Source organism: Oncorhynchus nerka, linkage group LG9b, assembly GCF_034236695.1.
Source record: "Oncorhynchus nerka isolate Pitt River linkage group LG9b, Oner_Uvic_2.0, whole genome shotgun sequence".
NCBI classification, from domain to species: Eukaryota; Metazoa; Chordata; class Actinopteri; order Salmoniformes; family Salmonidae; genus Oncorhynchus; species Oncorhynchus nerka.
In genome coordinates, this window is record NC_088424.1 from 50,319,356 (window position 1) to 50,339,095 (window position 19,740).

At 54.0% G+C, this 19,740-nt stretch overlaps 1 protein-coding gene across 1 annotated transcript in view; it reads left to right on the top strand.

Annotated features, from left to right (window-relative positions):
- LOC115126014 (metallophosphoesterase 1-like) overlaps positions 1-19,225 on the top strand; it is a 35,967-nt gene extending 16,742 nt beyond the window's left edge. Inside the window, exons 7-9 of the mRNA XM_065013811.1 lie at positions 2,466-2,588; positions 16,789-16,929; positions 18,124-19,225. Coding sequence (XP_064869883.1) covers positions 2,466-2,588; positions 16,789-16,929; positions 18,124-18,312 — 453 coding nt within the window. The 3' untranslated portion in view covers positions 18,313-19,225. The remainder of the gene's footprint in view (positions 1-2,465; positions 2,589-16,788; positions 16,930-18,123) is intronic.
- The last annotated feature ends 515 nt before the right edge of the window (positions 19,226-19,740 follow it).

Here is a 19,740-nt window from a genome sequence, read left to right on the forward strand (position 1 = left end):
TAGTAATAACCACTAAACTGTTACATAGTAATAACCACTACACTGTTACATAGTAACAACCACTACACTGTTACATAGTAATAACCACTACACTGTTACATAGTAATAACCACTACACTGTTACATAGTAACAACCACTACACTGTTACATAGTAATAACCCCTGTTACATAGTAATAACCACTACACTGTTACATAGTAATAACCACTACACTGTTACATAGTAATAACCACTACACTGTTATATAGTAACAACCACTACACTGTTACATAGTAATAACCACTACACTGTTACATAGTAATAACCACTACACTGTTACATAGTAATAACCACTACACTGTTACATAGTAATAACCCGTTACATAGTAATAACCACTACACTGTTACATAGTAATAACCACTACACTGTTATAGTAATAACCACTACACTGTTACATAGTAACAACCACTACACTGTTATATAGTAATAACCACTAAACTGTTACATAGTAATAACCACTACACTGTTACATAGTAATAACCACTACACTGTTACATAGTAATAACCACTACACTGTTACATAGTAACAACCACTACACTGTTACATAGTAATAACCACTAAACTGTTACATAGTAATAACCACTACACTGTTACATAGTAATAACCACTACACTGTTACATAGTAATAACCACTACACTGTTACATAGTAATAACCACTACACTGTTACATAGTAATAACCACTAAACTGTTACATAGTAATAACCACTACACTGTTACATAGTAATAACCACTACACTGTTACATAGTAACAACCACTACACTGTTACATAGTAATAACCACTAAACTGTTACATAGTAACAACCACTACACTGTTACATAGTAATAACCACTACACTGTTACATAGTAATAACCCTGTTACATAGTAACAACCACTACACTGTTACATAGTAATAACCACTACACTGTTACATAGTAATAACCCCTGTTACATAGTAACAACCACTACACTGTTACATAGTAACAACCCCTGTTACATAGTAACAACCACTACACTGTTACATAGTAATAACCACTACATAGTAATAACCACTGTTACATAGTAACTAACCACTACACTGTTACATAGTAATAACCACTAAACTGTTACATAGTAATAACCCGTTACATAGTAACAACCACTACACTGTTACATAGTAACAACCACTACACTGTTATATAGTAACAACCACTAGACTGTTACATAGTAATAACCCCTGTTACATAGTAATAACCCCTGTTACATAGTAATAACCCCTGTTACATAGTAATAACCACTACACTGTTACATAGTAACAACCACTACACTGTTACATAGTAATAACCACTACACTGTTACATAGTAATAATCACTACACTGTTACATAGTAACAACCACTACACTGTTACATAGTAACAACCACTACACTGTTACATAGTAACAACCACTACACTGTTACATAGTAATAACCCCTGTTACATAGTAATAACCACTACACTGTTACATAGTAATAAGCCCTGTTACATAGTAATAACCCCTGTTACATAGTAACAACCACTACCCTGTTACATGTTCATGCCCCTTCATGCTTCAAGAGATAAAGTGAGGAGAGTTAGTGTCCTGCTTCAAGAGATAAAGTGAGTAGAGTTAGTGTCCTGCTTTCAAGAGATAAAGTGAGGAGAGTTAGTGTCCTGCTTTCAAGAGATAAAGTGAGGAGAGTTAGTGTCCTGCTTCAAGAGATAAAGTGAGGAGAGTTAGTCCTGCTTCAAGAGATAAAGTGAGGAGAGTTAGTGTCCTGCTTTCAAGAGATAAAGTGAGGAAAGTTAGTGTCCTGCTTCAAGAGATAAAGTGAGGAGAGTTAGTGTCCTGCTTCAAGAGATAAAGTGAGGAGAGTTAGTCCTGCTTCAAGAGATAAAGTGAGGAGAGTTAGTGTCCTGCTTTCAATAGATAAAGTGAGGAGAGTTAGTGTCCTGCTTCAAGAGATAAAGTGAGGAGAGTTAGTGTCCTGCTTCAAGAGATAAAGTGAGGAGAATTAGTGTCCTGCTTTCAAGAGATAAGGTGAGGAGAGTTAGTGTCCTGCTTCAAGAGATAAAGTGAGGAGAGTTAGTGTCCTGCTTCAAGAGATAAAGTGAGGAGAGTTAGTGTCCTGCTTCAAGAGATAAAGTGAGGAGAGTTAGTGTCCTGCTTCAAGAGATAAAGTGAGGAGAGTTAGTGTCCTGCTTCAAGAGATAAAGTGAGGAGAGTTAGTGTCCTGCTTCAAGAGATAAAGTGAGGAGAGTTAGTGTCCTGCTTCAAGAGATAAAGTGAGGAGAGTTAGTGTCCTGCTTCAAGACGCTGCAGTTGTTTCTAATATTCAAATGTATCTGGAACTTGTGACATCGTCTTTTGTATTTTTCTGAACTATATCATGTACCTGTTGGAAAGCCAGGTATTCAACAGCTTTTCCTGTCTGTTTCTCCCTCAGCATTACCCTCTGTACCGGGTGAGTGATGCGGGCTGTACGGGTCGGGATGCTGCTCCTCCTGAAGAGCGCCACCTGCTGTTCAGAGAGAAGTACGACGTGCTGTCTCAGGAGGCCTCTCACAGGGTACGTGGACCACTGATAGACTGGTCCCAGATCAGTTTGTGCTCTTGCCAACCTCCATTGCTGTCGTTATGAAGCCCAACGTGTTTTGAATAATAACTGACAGGGAGATGACATGACAACACGGACTGACTGGCAGCCACTATGGTCATCATGTTTTTAGTTTTTATTTAACGAGGCAAGTCAGTTAAGAACAAATTCTTATTTACAATGACGGTCCTAGGAACAGTGGATTTTTACCTTGTCAACTTGGGAACCAATCCAGCAACCTTTCGGTTACTGGCCCAACGCTCTAACCACTAGACTACCTGCCGCCCCTCCCCTCTAACCAATAGACTACCTGCCGCCCCTCCCCTCTAACCACTAGACTACCTGCCGCCCCTCCCCTCTAACCACTAGACTACCTGCCGCCCCTCCCCTCTAACCACTAGGCTACCTGCCGCCCCTCCCCTCTAACCACGAGGCTACCTGCCGCCCCTCCCCTCTAACCACTAGACTACCTGCCGCCCCTCCCCTCTAACCACTAGACTACCTGCCGCCCTCCTCTAACCACTAGGCTACCTGCCGCCTCCCCTCTAACCACTAGGCTACCTGCCGCCCCTCCCTCTAACCACTAGGCTACCTGCCGCCCCTCCCTCTAACCACTAGGCTACCTGCCGCCCCTCCCCTCTAACCACTAGACTACCTGCCGCCCTCCACTCTAACCACTAGACTACCTGCCGCCCCTCCCTCTAACCACTAGACTACCTGCCGCCCTCCCCTCTAACCACTAGGCTACCTGCCGCCCCCCTCTAACCACTAGACTACCTGCCGCCCTCCACTCTAACCACTAGTCTACCTGCCGCCCCTCCACTCTAACCACTAGGCTACCTGCCACCCTCCACTCTAACCACTAGACTACCTGCCGCCTCTCCCCTCTAACCACTAGGCTACCTGCCGCCTCCCCTCTAACCACTAGGCTACCTGCCGCCCTCCCCTCTAACCACTAGACTACCTGCCGCCCCTCCCCTCTAACCACTAGACAACCTGCCGCCCTCCCCTCTAACCACTAGACTACCTGCCGCCTCTCCCTCTAACCACTAGGCTACCTGCCGCCCCCCTCTAACCAGTAGACTACCTGCCGCCCTCCCTCTAACCACTAGGCTACCTGCCTCCTCTACACTCTAACCACTAGACTACCTGCCTCCTCTCCTCTAACCACTAGGCTACCTGCCACCCCTCCACTCTAACCACTAGACTACCTGCCGCCCCTCCCTCTAACCACTAGGCTACCTGCCGCCCCTCCACTCTAACCACTAGACTACCTGCCGCCCTCCTTCTAACCACTAGACTACCTGCCTCCTCTACACTCTAACCACTAGACTACCTGCCTCCTCTCCCCTCTAACCACTAGACTACCTGCCTCCTCTCCACTCTAACCACTAGACTACCTGCCTCCTCTACACTCTAACCACTAGTCTACCTGCCCCCTCTACACTCTAACCACTAGGCTACCTGCCTCCTCTACACTCTAACCACTAGTCTACCTGCCCCCTCTACACTCTAACCACTAGACTACCTGCCTCCTCTACTCTCTAACCACTAGGCTACCTGCCCCCTCTACACTCTAACCACTAGACTACCTGCCTCCTCTACACTCTAACCACTAGGCTACCTGCCCCCTCTACACTCTAACCACTAGGCTACCTGCCGCCTCTACACTCTAACCACTAGGCTACCTGCCGCCTCTACACTCTAACCACTAGGCTACCTGCCGCCTCTACACTCTAACCACTAGGCTACCTGCCTCCTCTACACTCTAACCACTAGGCTACCTGCCGCCTCTACACTCTAACCACTAGTCTACCTGCCCCTCTACACTCTAACCACTAGACTACCTGCCTCCTCTACACTCTAACCACTAGACTACCTGCCCCCTCTACACTCTAACCACTAGACTACCTGCCTCCTCTACTGCACTCTAACCACTAGGCTACCTGCCCCCTCTCTACACTCTAACCACTAGGCTACCTGCCGCCTCTACACTCTAACCACTAGGCTACCTGCCCCCTCTACACTCTAACCACTAGGCTACCTGCCTCCTCTACACTCTAACCACTAGGCTACCTGCCCCCTCTACACTCTAACCACTAGGCTACCTGCCTCCTCTACACTCTAACCACTAGGCTACCTGCCCCTCTACACTCTAACCACTAGGCTACCTGCCTCCTCTACACTCTAACCACTAGGATACCTGCCTACTCTACACTCTAACCACTAGACTACCTGACGCCTCACTAGTCTACCTGCCTCCCCACTAGTCTACCTGCCTCTAACCACTAGTCTACCTGCCTCCCCACTAGTCTACCTGCCTCTAACCACTAGTCTACCTGCCTCCCCACTAGTCTACCTGCCTCCCCTCTAGTCTACCTGCCTCTAACCACTAGTCTACCTGACGCCCCACTAGTCTACCTGCCGCCCCACTAGTCTACCTGCCTCCCCACTAGTCTACCTGACGCCCCACTAGTCTACCTGCCGCCCCACTAGTCTACCTGACGCCCCACTAGTCTACCTGCCTCCCCACTAGTCTACCTGCCTCCCCACTAGTCTACCTGCCACCCCACTAGTCTACCTGCCTCCCCACTAGTCTACCTGACGCCCCACTAGTCTACCTGCCGCCCCACTAGTCTACCTGCCTCCCCACTAGTCTACCTGCCTCCCCACTAGTCTACCTGCCTCCCCACTAGTCTACCTGACGCCCTACTAGTCTATCTGCCTCCCCACTAGTCTACCTGCCTCCCCACTAGTCTACCTGACGCCCCACTAGTCTACCTGCCTCTAACCACTAGTCTACCTGACGCCCCACTAGTCTACCTGCCTCTAACCACTAGTCTACCTGACGCCCCACTAGTCTACCTGCCTCTAACCACTAGGCTACCTGCCTCCCATCTAGTCTACCTGCCTCCCCACTAGTCTACCTGCCTCCCCACTAGTCTACCTGCCGCACCACTAGTCTACCTGCCACCCCACTAGTCTACCTGCCGCCCCACTAGTCTACCTCCCTCCCCACTAGTCTACCTGCCTCCCCACTAGTCTACCTGCCTCCCCACTAGTCTACCTGCCGCCCCTCCCCTCTAACCACTAGGCTACCTGCCGCCCTCCCTCTAACCACTAGGCTACCTGCCGCCCCCCTCTAACCACTAGACTACCTGCCGCCCTCCTCTAACCACTAGACTACCTGCCGCCTCTCCTCTAACCACTAGGCTACCTGCCGCCCCTCCCCTAACCACTAGGCTGCCTGCCGCCCTCCCCTCTAACCACTAGGCTACCTGCCGCCCTCCCTCTAACCACTAGGCTACCTGCCGCCCCTCCCCTCTAACCACTAGTCTACCTGCCCCCTCCACTCTAACCACTAGGCTACCTGCCACCCTCCACTCTAACCACTAGACTGCCTGCCGCTAGTCTCCTCTAACCACTAGACTACCTGCCGCCCTCCTCTAACCACTAGGCTACCTGCCCCTCCTAGTCTCCTAACCACTAGACTACCTGCCTCCCCTCCCCTCTAACCACTAGACTACCTGCCGCCCCTCCCCTCTAACCACTAGACTACCTGCCGCCTCTCCCTAACCACTAGGCTACCTGCCGCCCCTCTCCTCTAACCACTAGACTACCTGCCGCCCCCTCCTCTAACCACTAGGCTACCTGCCTCCTCTACACTCTCTAACCACTAGACTACCTGCCTCCTCTCCTCTCTAACCACTAGGCTACCTGCCTCCCTCCACTCTAACCACTAGTCTACCTGCCTCCCTCCTCTAACCACTAGACTACCTGCCGCCCTCCCTAACCACTAGACTACCTGCCTGCCTCCTCTAACCACTAGGCTACCTGCCTCCCTACACTCTAACCACTAGACTACCTGCCTCCTCTCCCTCTCTAACCACTAGACTACCTGCCTCCTCTCCACTCTAACCACTAGACTACCTGCCTCCTCTACACTCTAACCACTAGTCTACCTGCCCCTCTACACTCTATCCACTAGGCTACCTGCCTCCTCTACTACTCTAACCACTAGTCTACCTGCCCCTCTACCTCTAACCACTAGACTACCTGCCTCCTCTGCCTCTAACCACTAGTCTACCTGCCTCCTCTACACTCTAACCACTAGACTACCTGCCTCCTCTACACTCTAACCACTAGGCTACCTGCCCCTCTACACTCCTAACCACTAGGCTACCTGCCTCCTGCCTCTAACCACTAGGCTACCTGCCTCCCCCCACTACACTGCCTAACCACTAGGCTACCTGCCTCCCCTCTACACTCTAACCACTAGGCTACCTGCCTCCCCACACTGCTAACCACTAGGCTACCTGCCCTCTACACCTCTAACCACTAGGCTACCTGCCCCTCTACACTCTAACCACTAGGCTACCTGCCTCCTCTGCCTCTAACCACTAGGCTACCTGCCTCCCCTCTACTACTGCCTAACCACTAGGCTACCTGCCTCCCCACTAGTCTCCTAACCACTAGACTACCTGCCTCCCACTCTAGTCTACCTGCCTCCCCACTAGTCTACCTGCCTCTAACCACTAGTCTACCTGCCTCCCCACTAGTCTACCTGCCTCCCCTCTAGTCTACCTGCCTCTAACCACTAGTCTACCTGACGCCCCACTAGTCTACCTGCCTCCCACTAGTCTACCTGCCGCCCCACTAGTCTACCTGACGCCCCACTAGTCTACCTGCCTCCCCACTAGTCTACCTGCCTCCCCACTAGTCTACCTGCCTCCCACTAGTCTACCTGCCTCCCCACTAGTCTACCTGCCTCCCCACTAGTCTACCTGCCTCCCCACTAGTCTACCTGCCGCCCCACTAGTCTACCTGCCTCCCCTCTAGTCTACCTGCCTCCCCTCTAGTCTACCTGCCTCCCCTCTGCCTCCTCTCTAGTCTACCTGCCTCCCCTCTAGTCTACCTGCCTCCCCACTAGTCTACCTGCCTCCCCACTAGTCTACCTGATGCCCCACTAGTCTACCTGCCGCCCCACTAGTCTACCTGCCTCCCCACTAGTCTACCTGCCTCCCCACTAGTCTACCTGCCTCCCCCCACTAGTCTACCTGCCTCCCCTCTAGTCTACCTGCCTCCCCACTAGTCTACCTGCCTCCCCACTAGTCTACCTGCCTCCCCACTAGTCTACCTGCCTCCCCACTAGTCTACCTGCCTCCCCACTAGTCTACCTGCCTCCCCACTAGTCTACCTGCCTCTAACCACTAGTCTACCTGCCTCCCCTCTAGTCTACCTGCCTCCCATCTAGTCTACCTGCCTCCCATCTAGTCTACCTGCCTCCCCACTAGTCTACCTGCCTCCCCACTAGTCTACCTGCCTCCCACTAGTCTACCTGCCTCTAACCATTAGGCTACCTGCCTCCCATCTAGTCTACCTGCCTCCCCACTAGTCTACCTGCCTCCCCACTAGTCTACCTGCCTCCCATCTAGTCTACCTGCCTCCCCACTAGTCTACCTGCCTCCCCACTAGTCTACCTGCCTCCCCACTAGTCTACCTGCCTCCCCACTAGTCTACCTGCCTCCCACTAGTCTACCTGCCTCCCCACTCTAGTCTACCTGCCTCCCCACTAGTCTACCTGCCTCCCCACTAGTCTACCTGCCTCCCCACCTGCCTCCCCCACTAGTCTACCTGCCTCCCCACTAGTCTACCTGCCTCCCCACTAGTCTACCTGCCTCCCCTCTAGTCTACCTGCCTCCCCACTAGTCTACCTGCCGCACCACTAGTCTACCTGCCTCCCCACTAGTCTACCTGCCTCCCCACTAGTCTACCTGCCTCCCCACTAGTCTACCTGCCTCCCCACTAGTCTACCTGCCTCCCCACTAGTCTACCTGCCTCCCTCTAGTCTACCTGCCTCCCCACTAGTCTACCTGCCCCCCACTAGTCTACCTGCCTCCCCACTAGTCTACCTGCCTCCCCACTAGTCTACCTGCCTCCCACTAGTCTACCTGCCTCCCCACTAGTCTACCTGCCTCCCCCCACTAGTCTACCTGCCTCCCCGCTAGTCTACCTGCCTCCCCACTAGTCTACCTGCCTCCCCACTAGTCTACCTGCCTCCCCACTAGTCTACCTGCCTCCCCACTAGTCTACCTGCCTCCCCACTAGTCTACCTGCCTCCCCTCTAGTCTACCTGCCTCCCCACTAGTCTACCTGCCTCCCCACTAGTCTACCTGCCTCCCCACTAGTCTACCTGCCTCCCCACTAGTCTACCTGCCTCTTAACCATTAGCCTACCTGCTCCCCACTAGTCTACCTGCCTCCCCACTAGTCTACCTGCCTCCCCACTAGTCTACCTGCCTCCCCACTAGTCTACCTGACGCCCCACTAGTCTACCTGCCTCCCCACTAGTCTACCTGCCTCCCCACTAGTCTACCTGCCTCCCCTCTAGTCTACCTGCCTCCCCACTAGTCTACCTGCCTCCCCACTAGTCTACCTGCCTCCCCACTAGTCTACCTGCCTCCCCACTAGTCTACCTGCCTCCCCACTAGTCTACCTGCCTCCCCACTAGTCTACCTGCCTCCCCTCTAGTCTACCTGCCTCCCCACCACTAGTCTACCTGCCTCCCCCACTAGTCTACCTGCCTCCCCACTAGTCTAGCCTCCCCTCTAGTCTGCCTGCCCCCACTAGTCTACCTGCCTCCCCACTAGTCTACCTGCCTCCCACTAGTCTACCTGCCTCCCACTAGTCTACCTGCCTCCCCCACTAGTCTACCTGCCTCCCCACTAGTCTACCTGCCTCCCCACTAGTCTACCTGCCTCCCCACTAGTCTACCTGCCTCCCCACTAGTCTACCTGCCTCCCCACTAGTCTACCTGCCTCCCCTCTAGTCTACCTGCCTCCCCACTAGTCTCTGCCTCCCCACCTGCCTCCCTCCCCACTAGTCTACCTGCCTCCCCACTAGTCTACCTGCCTCCCCACTAGTCTACCTCCCTCCCCTCTAGTCTACCTGCCTCCCCACTAGTCTACCTGCCGCACCACTAGTCTACCTGCCTCCCCACTAGACTACCTGCCTCCCCACTAGTCTACCTGCCTCCCCGCTAGTCTACCTGCCTCTAACCACTAGTCTACCTGACGCCCCACTAGTCTACCTGCCTCCCCACTAGTCTACCTGCCTCCCCCACTAGTCTACCTGCCTCCCCTCTAGTCTACCTGCCTCCCCACTAGTCTACCTGCCTCCCCACTAGTCTACCTGCCTCCCCCACTAGTCTACCTGCCTCCCCACTAGTCTACCTGCCTCCCCACTAGTCTACCTGCCTCCCCACTAGTCTACCTGCCTCCCCACTAGTCTACCTGCCTCCCCTCTAGTCTACCTGCCTCCCCACTAGTCTACCTGCCTCCCCACTAGTCTACCTGCCTCCCATCTAGTCTACCTGCCTCCCCACTAGTCTACCTGCCTCCCCACTAGTCTACCTGCCTCCCACTAGTCTACCTGCCTCCCCACTAGTCTACCTGCCTCCCCACTAGTCTACCTGCCTCCCCACTAGTCTACCTGCCTCCCCTCTAGTCTACCTGCCTCCCCTCTAGTCTACCTGCCTCCCCACTAGTCTACCTGCCTCCCCACTAGTCTACCTGCCTCCCCACTAGTCTACCTGCCTCCCCTCTAGTCTACCTGCCTCCCCACTAGTCTACCTGCCTCCCCACTAGTCTACCTGCCTCCCCACTAGTCTACCTGCCTCCCCACTAGTCTACCTGCCTCCCCACTAGTCTACCTGCCTCCCCACTAGTCTACCTGCCGCCCCACTAGTCTACCTGCCTCCCCTCTAGTCTACCTGCCTCCCCACTAGTCTACCTGCCGCCCCTCTAGTCTACCTGCCGCCCCACTAGTCTACCTGCCTCCCCACTAGTCTACCTGCCTCCCCACTAGTCTACCTGCCTCCCCTCTAGTCTACCTGCCTCCCCACTAGTCTACCTGCCTCCCCACTAGTCTACCTGCCTCCCCACTAGTCTACCTGCCTCCCCACTAGTCTACCTGCCTCCCCACTAGACTACCTGCCTCCCCACTAGTCTACCTGCCTCCCCACTAGTCTACCTGCCTCCCTGCCTCCCCACTAGTCTACCTGCCTCCCCACTAGTCTACCTGCCTCCCCACTAGTCTACCTGCCTCCCCACTAGTCTACCTGCCTCTAACCACTTGTCTACCTGCCTCCCCACTAGTCTACCTGCCTCCCCACTAGTCTACCTGCCGCCCCACTAGTCTACCTGCCTCCCCACTAGTCTACCTGCCTCCCCACTAGTCTACCTGCCTCCCCACTAGTCTACCTGCCTCCCCCACTAGTCTACCTGCCTCCCCTCTAGTCTACCTGCCTCCCCTCACTAGTCTACCTGCCTCCCCACTAGTCTACCTGCCTCCCACTAGTCTACCTGCCTCCCACTAGTCTACCTGCCTCCCCACTAGTCTACCTGACGCCCCACTAGTCTACCTGCCTCCCCACTAGTCTACCTGCCTCCCCACTAGTCTACCTGCCTCCCCACTAGTCTACCTGCCTCCCCACTAGTCTACCTGCCTCCCCACTAGTCTACCTGCCTCCCCACTAGTCTACCTGCCTCCCCGCTAGTCTACCTGCCTCCCACTAGTCTACCTGCCTCCCACTAGGCTACCTGCCTCCCACTAGTCTACCTGCCTCTAACCACTAGGTCTACCTGCCTCCCCACTAGGCTACCTGCCTCCCCACTAGTCTACCTGCCTCCCCACTAGGCTACCTGCCTCCCCACTAGTCTACCTGCCTCCCCACTAGTCTACCTGCCTCCCCACTAGTCTACCTGCCTCCCACTAGTCTACCTGCCTCCCCACTAGTCTACCTGCCTCCCCACTAGTCTACCTGCCTCCCACTAGTCTACCTGCCTCCCCACTAGTCTACCTGCCTCCCCTCTAGTCTACCTGCCTCCCCACTAGTCTACCTGCCTCCCCACTAGTCTACCTGCCTCCCCACTAGTCTACCTGCCTCCCCCACTAGTCTACCTGCCTCCCCTCTAGTCTACCTGCCTCCCCACTAGTCTACCTGCCTCCCCACTAGTCTACCTGCCTCCCCACTAGTCTACCTGCCTCCCCTCTAGTCTACCTGCCTCCCCACTAGTCTACCTGCTGCTCCTAACCACTAGTCTACCTGCCTCCCCACTAGTCTACCTGCCTCCCCACTAGTCTACCTGCCTCCCCACTAGTCTACCTGCCTCCCCTCTAGTCTACCTGCCGCCCCACTAGTCTACCTGCCTCCCCCACTAGTCTACCTGCCTCCCCACTAGTCTACCTGCCTCCCCACTAGTCTACCTGCCTCCCCACTAGTCTACCTGCCTCCCCACTAGTCTACCTGCCTCTAACCACTAGGCTACCTGCCTCCCCACTAGTCTACCTGCCTCCCCACTAGTCTACCTGCCTCCCCTCTAGTCTACCTGCCTCCCCACTAGTCTACCTGCCTCCCCACTAGTCTACCTGCCTCCCCACTAGTCTACCTGCCTCCCCTACTAGTCTACCTGCCTCCCCACTAGTCTACCTGCCTCCCCTCTAGTCTACCTGCCTCCCCACTAGTCTACCTGCCTCCCCTAGTCTACCTGCCTCCCACTAGTCTACCTGCCTCCCCTCTGCCTCCCCACTAGTCTACCTGCCTCCCCTCTAGTCTACCTGCCTCCCCTCTAGTCTACCTGCCTCCCCTCTAGTCTACCTGCCTCCCCACTAGTCTACCTGCCTCCCCACTAGTCTACCTGCCTCCAACCACTTGTCTACCTGCCTCCCCACTAGTCTACCGGCCTCCCCACTAGTCTACCTGCCGCCCCACTAGTCTACCTGCCTCCCCTCTAGTCTACCTGCCTCCCACTAGTCTACCTGCCTCCCACTAGTCTACCTGCATCCCCACTAATCTACCTGCCTCCCCACTAGTCTACCTGCCTCCCCTCTAGTCTACCTGCCTCCCCACTAGTCTACCTGCCTCCCCACTAGTCTACCTGCCTCCCCTCTAGTCTACCTGCCTCCCCACTAGTCTACCTGCCTCCCCACTAGTCTACCTGCCTCCCCCACTAGTCTACCTGCCTCCCCACTAGTCTACCTGCCTCCCCACTAGTCTACCTGCCTCCCCACTAGTCTACCTGCCTCCCCTCTAGTCTACCTGCCTCCCCACTAGTCTACCTGCCGCCCCACTAGTCTACCTGCCGCCCCACTAGTCTACCTGCCGCCCCTCTAGTCTACCTGCCGCCCCACTAGTCTACCTGCCTCTAACCACTAGTCTACCTGCCTCTAACCACTAGTCTACCTGCCTCTCCACTAGTCTACCTGCCTCTAACCACTAGTCTACCTGTCGCCCCACTAGTCTACCTCCCTCCCCACTAGTCTACCTGCCTCCCCGCTAGTCTACCTGCCTCCCCACTAGTCTACCTGCCTCTAACCACTAGTCTACCTGCCTCTAACTACTAGTCTACCTGCCGCCCCACTAGTCTACCTGCCTCCCCGCTAGTCTACCTGCCTCTAACCACTATTCTACCTGCCTCTAACCACTAGGCTACCTGCCTCTAACCACTAGGCTACCTGCCTCTAACCACTAGGCTACCTGCCTCTAACCACTAGGCTACCTGCCGCCCCACTAGGCTACCTGCCTCTAGCCACTAGGCTACCTTCCTCTAACCACTAGGCTACCTGCCTCTAACCACTAGGCTACCTGCCTCCCCACTAGGGTACCTGCCTCTAACCACTAGTCTACCTGCCTCCCCACTAGTCTACCTGCCTCCCCACTAGTCTACCTGCCTCCCACTAGTCTACCTGCCTCCCCACTAGTCTACCTGCCTCCTCTAGTCTACCTGCCTCCCCACTAGTCTACCTGCCTCCCACTAGTCTACCTGCCTCCCCTCTAGTCTACCTGCCGCCCCACTAGTCTACCTGGCTCCCCACTAGTCTACCTGCCTCCCCACTAGTCTACCTGCCTCCCCACTAGTCTACCTGCCTCCCCTCTAGTCTACCTGCCTCCCCACTAGTCTACCTGCCTCCCCACTAGTCTACCTGCCTCCCCTCTAGTCTACCTGCCTCCCCACTAGTCTACCTGCCTCCCCACTAGTCTACCTGCCTCCCCTCTAGTCTACCTGCCTCCCCACTAGTCTACCTGCCTCCCCTCTAGTCTACCTGCCTCCCCACTAGTCTACCTGCCTCTAACCACTAGTCTACCTGCCTCCCCTCTAGTCTACCTGCCTCCCACTAGTCTACCTGCCGCCCCACTAGTCTACCTGCCTCCCTCTAGTCTACCTGCCGCCCCTAACCCACTAGTCTACCTGCCTCCCTCCCACTAGTCTACCTGCCTCCCCTCTAGTCTACCTGCCGCCCCTCTAGTCTACCTGCCGCCCCACTAGTCTACCTGCCGCCCCTCTAGTCTACCTGCCGCCCCACTAGTCTACCTGCCTCTAACCACTAGTCTACCTGCCTCTAACCACTAGTCTACCTGCCTCTAACCAGTAGTCTACCTGTCGCCCCACTAGTCTACCTCCCTCCCCACTAGTCTACCTGCCTCCCCGCTAGTCTAACTGCCTCCCCACTAGTCTACCTGCCTCTAACTACTAGTCTACCTGTCTCCCCGCTAGTCTACCTGCCTCTAACCACTAGGCTACCTGCCTCTAACCACTAGGCTACCTGTCTCTAACCACTAGGCTACCTGCCTCTAACCACTAGGTTACCTGCCTCTAACCACTAGGCTACCTGCCTCTAACCACTAGGCCTGCCTCCCCACCTGGTATTATCCCCCCACTAGGCTACCTGCCTCTAGCCACTAGGCTACCTGCCCTCTAACCACTAGGCTACCTGCCTCTAACCACTAGCCTCCCCACTAGGCTACCTGCCGCCCCACTAGGTACCTTCCTCCACTAGGCTACCTGTCCCTCTAACCACTAGGCTACCTGCCTCTAACCACTAGGCTACCTGCCTCTAACCACTAGGCTACCTGTCTCTAACCACTAGGCTACCTGTCTCTAACCACTAGGCTACCTGTCTCTAACCACTAGGCTACCTGCCTCTAACCACTAGGCTACCTGTCTCTAACCACTAGGCTACCTGCCCCTCTAACCACTAGGGTACCTGCCTCTAACTACTAGGGTACCTGCTAGTCTCCACTAGTCTACCTACCTCCATCTGACCTGCCTCTAACTACTAGTCTACCTGTTTTAACCACTAGGGACCTGCCTCTAACCATATAGGCTAACTTTACATAAGTACTCAGACCACTAGGCTACCTGCCTCAACCACTGGGTACCTGCCTCTAACCTTCTGGTCATGATTCAGCCTCTCCCCAGACCTACCTGCCTCTAACCGCTGGGCTACCTGCCCCACTAGTCTGACCACTGGCAGATCCTACCAAGCTCTATCAGGTTGAACCACTGGGCTTATAGTGATGTCTGCACCACTGGGCTACCTGGACTCTACCACCCTGACCTGTCTCTAACCACTAGGCTGATGTCACTAACCGCTAGGCTACCTGCCTCTAATACCCACTAATGACCTGTCCTCTAACCACTAGGCTACCTGCCCCTCTAACCACTAGGGTACCTACCTCTAACCACTAGTCTACCTGCCTCTAACTACTAGTCTACCTGTCTCCCCGCTAGTCTACCTGCCTCTAACCACTAGGCTACCTGCCTCTAACCACTAGGCTACCTGTCTCTAACCACTAGGCTACCTGCCTCTAACCACTAGGTTACCTGCCTCTAACCACTAGGCTACCTGCCTCCCACTAGGCTACCTGCCTCTAGCCACAGGCTACCTTTCCTTAACCACTGGGCTGCCTGCCTCTAACCACTCCCTCAGGCTACCTGCCTCCCCACTAGTCTGTTACCTTTAGAAACCACTAGGCTACCTGTCCCTCTAACCACTAGGATGCTACCTGTCTTTAACCCCTAGGCTACCTGCCTCTAACCACTCTGCTCCTGTCTTATGTCCAACCACTAGGCTTGTTTTTGCTCTAACCACTAGGCAACTGTCCTAACCACTAGGACACCTGCCTCAACCAAGGCTCCTGTCTCCAACCACTAGAATACCTGCCCCCACTAACCACTAGGTACCTGCTCACTAAATTGCTCCCCAGGGTGATGCAATGGAACTAGGTACCTGCCTCCCCTACTAGTCTACCTGCCTCTAACCACTAGGGACCTGCCTCTAACCACTAGGCTAACTGCCGCCCTACACTGTCAAATGGGGTAGAAACCTGCCTCTAACCACTATGGTACCTGCCTCTAACCACTAGGCTACCTGTATTGTGATAACCACTAGGCTACCTGTGATCTAACCACTGGGCTATTGTGATGTCTTATAACCACTGACCTGCCTCATTATGCTAAATGTCTCTAACCACTAGGCTACCTGTCTCTAACCACTGGGCTACCTGCCTCTAACCACTGGGCTACCTGTCTCTAACCACTGGGGGTACCTGTCTGTCTAACCACTAGGCTACCTGCCTCTAACCACTAGGCTACCTGTCTCTAACCACTAGGCTACCTGCCCCTCTAACCACTAGGGTACCTACCTCTAACTACTAGGGTACCTGCCGCCCCACTAGGGTACCTGCCACCCCACTAGGGTACCTGCCTCTAACTACTAGTCTACCTGCCTCTAACCACTAGGGGACCTGCCGCCCCTACACTCTAACCACTAGGCTACCTGCCTCTAACCACTAGGGTACCTGCCGCTTTCAACATCTATAATGTGGCCAGTGGTCATCATGCAGCTCTCTGTGACCTCTCTGACCTCTCTGACCTATTGTGATGGCATTATGGGGTATTGTGATGTCGTTATGGGGTATTGTGATGTCGTTATGGGGTATTGTGATGTCATTATGGGGTATTGTGATGTCATTATGGGGTATTGTGATGTCGTTATGGGGTATTGTGATGTCATTATGGGGTATTGTGATGTCTTTATGGGGTATTGTGATGTCATTATGGGGTATTGTGATGTCATTATGGGGTATTGTGATGTCGTTATGGGGTATTGTGATGTCGTTATGGGGTATTGTGATGTCATTATGGGGTATTGTGTGTAGATTGATGAGGGGGGGGTAATTAGATTTATTTTAGAACGTAACAAAATGTGGAAAAAGGGAAGGGGTCTGAATACTTTTTGAATGTAAAGTCAGATTTTCATCTAGTGATCTAAACCTAGATATAGGAACTGGTTATCAAGAGTGTTTGATTGGTTCTCACCCTCCTTCCCAGCTGCTGCAGTGGTTTAAGCCCCGCCTAGTTCTCAGTGGCCACACCCACAGTGGTTGTCAGGTTCTCCATGACAACAAGTACCCAGAGATCAGTGTTCCGTCCTTCAACTGGAGGAACCGCAACAACCCCAGTTTCATACTGGTAAGTCACTAACTAACTAACTAACAAATTAACTAATTATACCTACTGTACCGCAACTCTAACAATGCCTTGGTACCTCTTAGCCTGATCCCACACCAGTTTGTGCTTCAGCCATCTCCTTTAATCCCAGGATGTACACACACATCTCTACCTCTACCTCTCTCTCTCCTCTCCCTCTGTCACCCCTCTCTCTCGTTTCCCTCCGTCACCCCCCTCACTCTCTCTCTCTCCTCTCTCTCTCATCACACCCCCCTCTCTCTCTCCATCACACCCCTCTCTCCGTCACCCCCTCTCTCTCTCCATCACACCCCTCTCTCTCTCCATCACACCCCTCTCTCTCTCCATCACACCCCTCTCCATCCATCACACCTCTCTCTCTCCCATCACACCCCTCTCTCTCTCCATCACCCCTCTCTCTCTCCATCACACCCTCTCTCTCTCCATCACACCCCTCTCTCTCTCTCCATCACACCCTCTCTCTCTCTCCATCACACCCCTCTCTCTCTCCATCACACCCCTCTCTCTCTCCATCACACCCCTCTCTCCTCATCACACCCCTCTCACTCTCTCTCTCCATCACACCCCTCTCACTCTCTCTCTCCATCACACCCCCTCTCACTCTCCCTCCATCACACCCCTCTCTCTCTCCATCACACCCTCTCTCTCTCCATCACACCCCTCTCTCTCCGTCACCCCTCTCTCTCTCATCACCCCCTCTCTCTCCATCACACCCTCTCTCTCTCCATCACACCCTCTCTCTCTCCATCACACCCCTCTCTCTCTCTCCATCACACCCCTCTCTCTCTCATCACACCCTCTCTCTCCATCACACCCCTCTCTCTCTCTCATCACACCCCTCTCACTCTCTCTCTCCATCACACCTCTCTCTCTCCCTCCATCACACCCCTCTCTCTCTCCCATCACACCCCTCTCTCTCTCATCACACCCTCTCTCTCTCCATCACCCCTCTCTCTCTCCATCACCCCCTCTCTCTCCATCACACCCCTCTCTCTCTCCCATCACACCCTCTCTCTCTCCATCACACCCCTCTCTCTCTCTCCATCACACCCTCTCTCTCTCATCACACCCCTCTCTCTCTCTCCATCACACCCCTCTCTCTCTCATCACACCCCTCTCTCTCTCTCCATCACACCCCTCTCTCTCTCCGTCACCCTTCTCTCTCTCCTCTCCAAGGGTTCGTTCTCCTCCAATGGTTACGGCCTGTCTAAGTGTTTCCTTCCAGAGGAGAGTACAGTGATAGCCCTCTACTGCTCTACAGGAGCCAGCCTCCTCTTCCTCCTCCCTCTGGTCCACTGCCTGTGGATGCGAGGCCTTCTCCGGTGCCTCATCCTCTGTCCAATCAGCAAACACAAGTTTCTCTGACGGTCTCAGGTAGAGGTTGTCCCTGACTGCTGAATGATACAGGGTGAGATATGGGCCACATCCCATCTCAAATGGCACCCTATTCCCTATTAAGTTCACTACTTTTACCCAGGTTAGCCCCATAGGTGCTCTGGTAAGAGTAGTGTACTACGTAGGGAATAGGGCGCAACTTGGGACGTAGCCACGCTGTCCTCCCCCTAAAGCAGGGGTGGCTGGTGCTCCTGCCCTGGGAGGCTGCCGTGGGTTTGTAGGATTGTGCTCTACCACAGCACTGACTGACGTGTTCATGTGAACACAGGACCAAGTCTTGCTGGTTTGCTGACAGGTTTGTTAGAGAAGGGCTGAAACAAAAGCCTGCACACCCAGTAGCCGTCCAAAAGGAAAATTGGTCATCCTATTGGGAGGTAAAGTAATCTGACTCTAGATCTGTAGTTAAGGACAGCCTCTACCTGGAGAGAACCTGTGTGACCCCCTCCCCCTCACAGAGACTTGGACGTTTTTGAAATTCTGTATTTTTCTTTCTTTAAAGCTGTGAAATTCCACATTCCAAAAAGAACAAAGAACAGAGTTCAGGATAGAGAACAGGGGTCAAGATGGAGAACAGGGGTCAAGATGGAGAACAGGGGTCAAGATGGAGAACAGAGTTCAGGATAGAGAACAGGGGTCAATATGGAGAACAGGGGTCAAGATAGAGAACAGGGCTCATGGTGGAGAACAGGGGTCAATATGGAGAACAGGGGTCAAGATGGAGAACAGGGGTCAAGATGGAGAACAGGGGTCATGGTGGAGAACAGGGGTCATGGTGGAGAACAGGGGTCAATATGGAGAACAGGGGTCAATATGGAGAACAGGGGTCATGGTGGAGAACAGGGGTCATGGTGGAGAACAGGGGTCAAGATGGAGAACAGGGGTCATGGTGGAGAGCAGGGGTCAAGATGGAGAACAGGGGTCATGGTGGAGAACTGGGGTCATGGTGGAGAACAGGGGTCATGGTGGAGAACAGGGGTCATGGTGGAGAACAGGGGTCAAGATGGAGAACAGGGGTCATGGTGGAGAACAGGGGTCATGGTGGAGAACAGGGGTCAAGATGGAGAACAGGGGTCATGGTGGAGAACAGGGGTCAAGGTGGAGAACAGGGGTCATGGTGGAGAACAGGGGTCAAGATGGAGAACAGGGGTCATGGTGGAGAACAGGGGTCAAGATGGAGAACAGGGGTCATGGTGGAGGTGGAGAACAGGGGTCAAGGTGGAGAACAGGGGTCAAGGTGGAGAACAGGGGTCATGGTGGAGGTGGAGAACAGGGGTCATGGTGGAGAACAGGGGTCATGGTGGAGAACAGGGGTCATGGTGGAGAACAGGGGTCAAGGTGGAGAACAGGGGTCAAGGTGGAGAACAGGGGTCATGGTGGAGAACAGGGGTCAAGATGGAG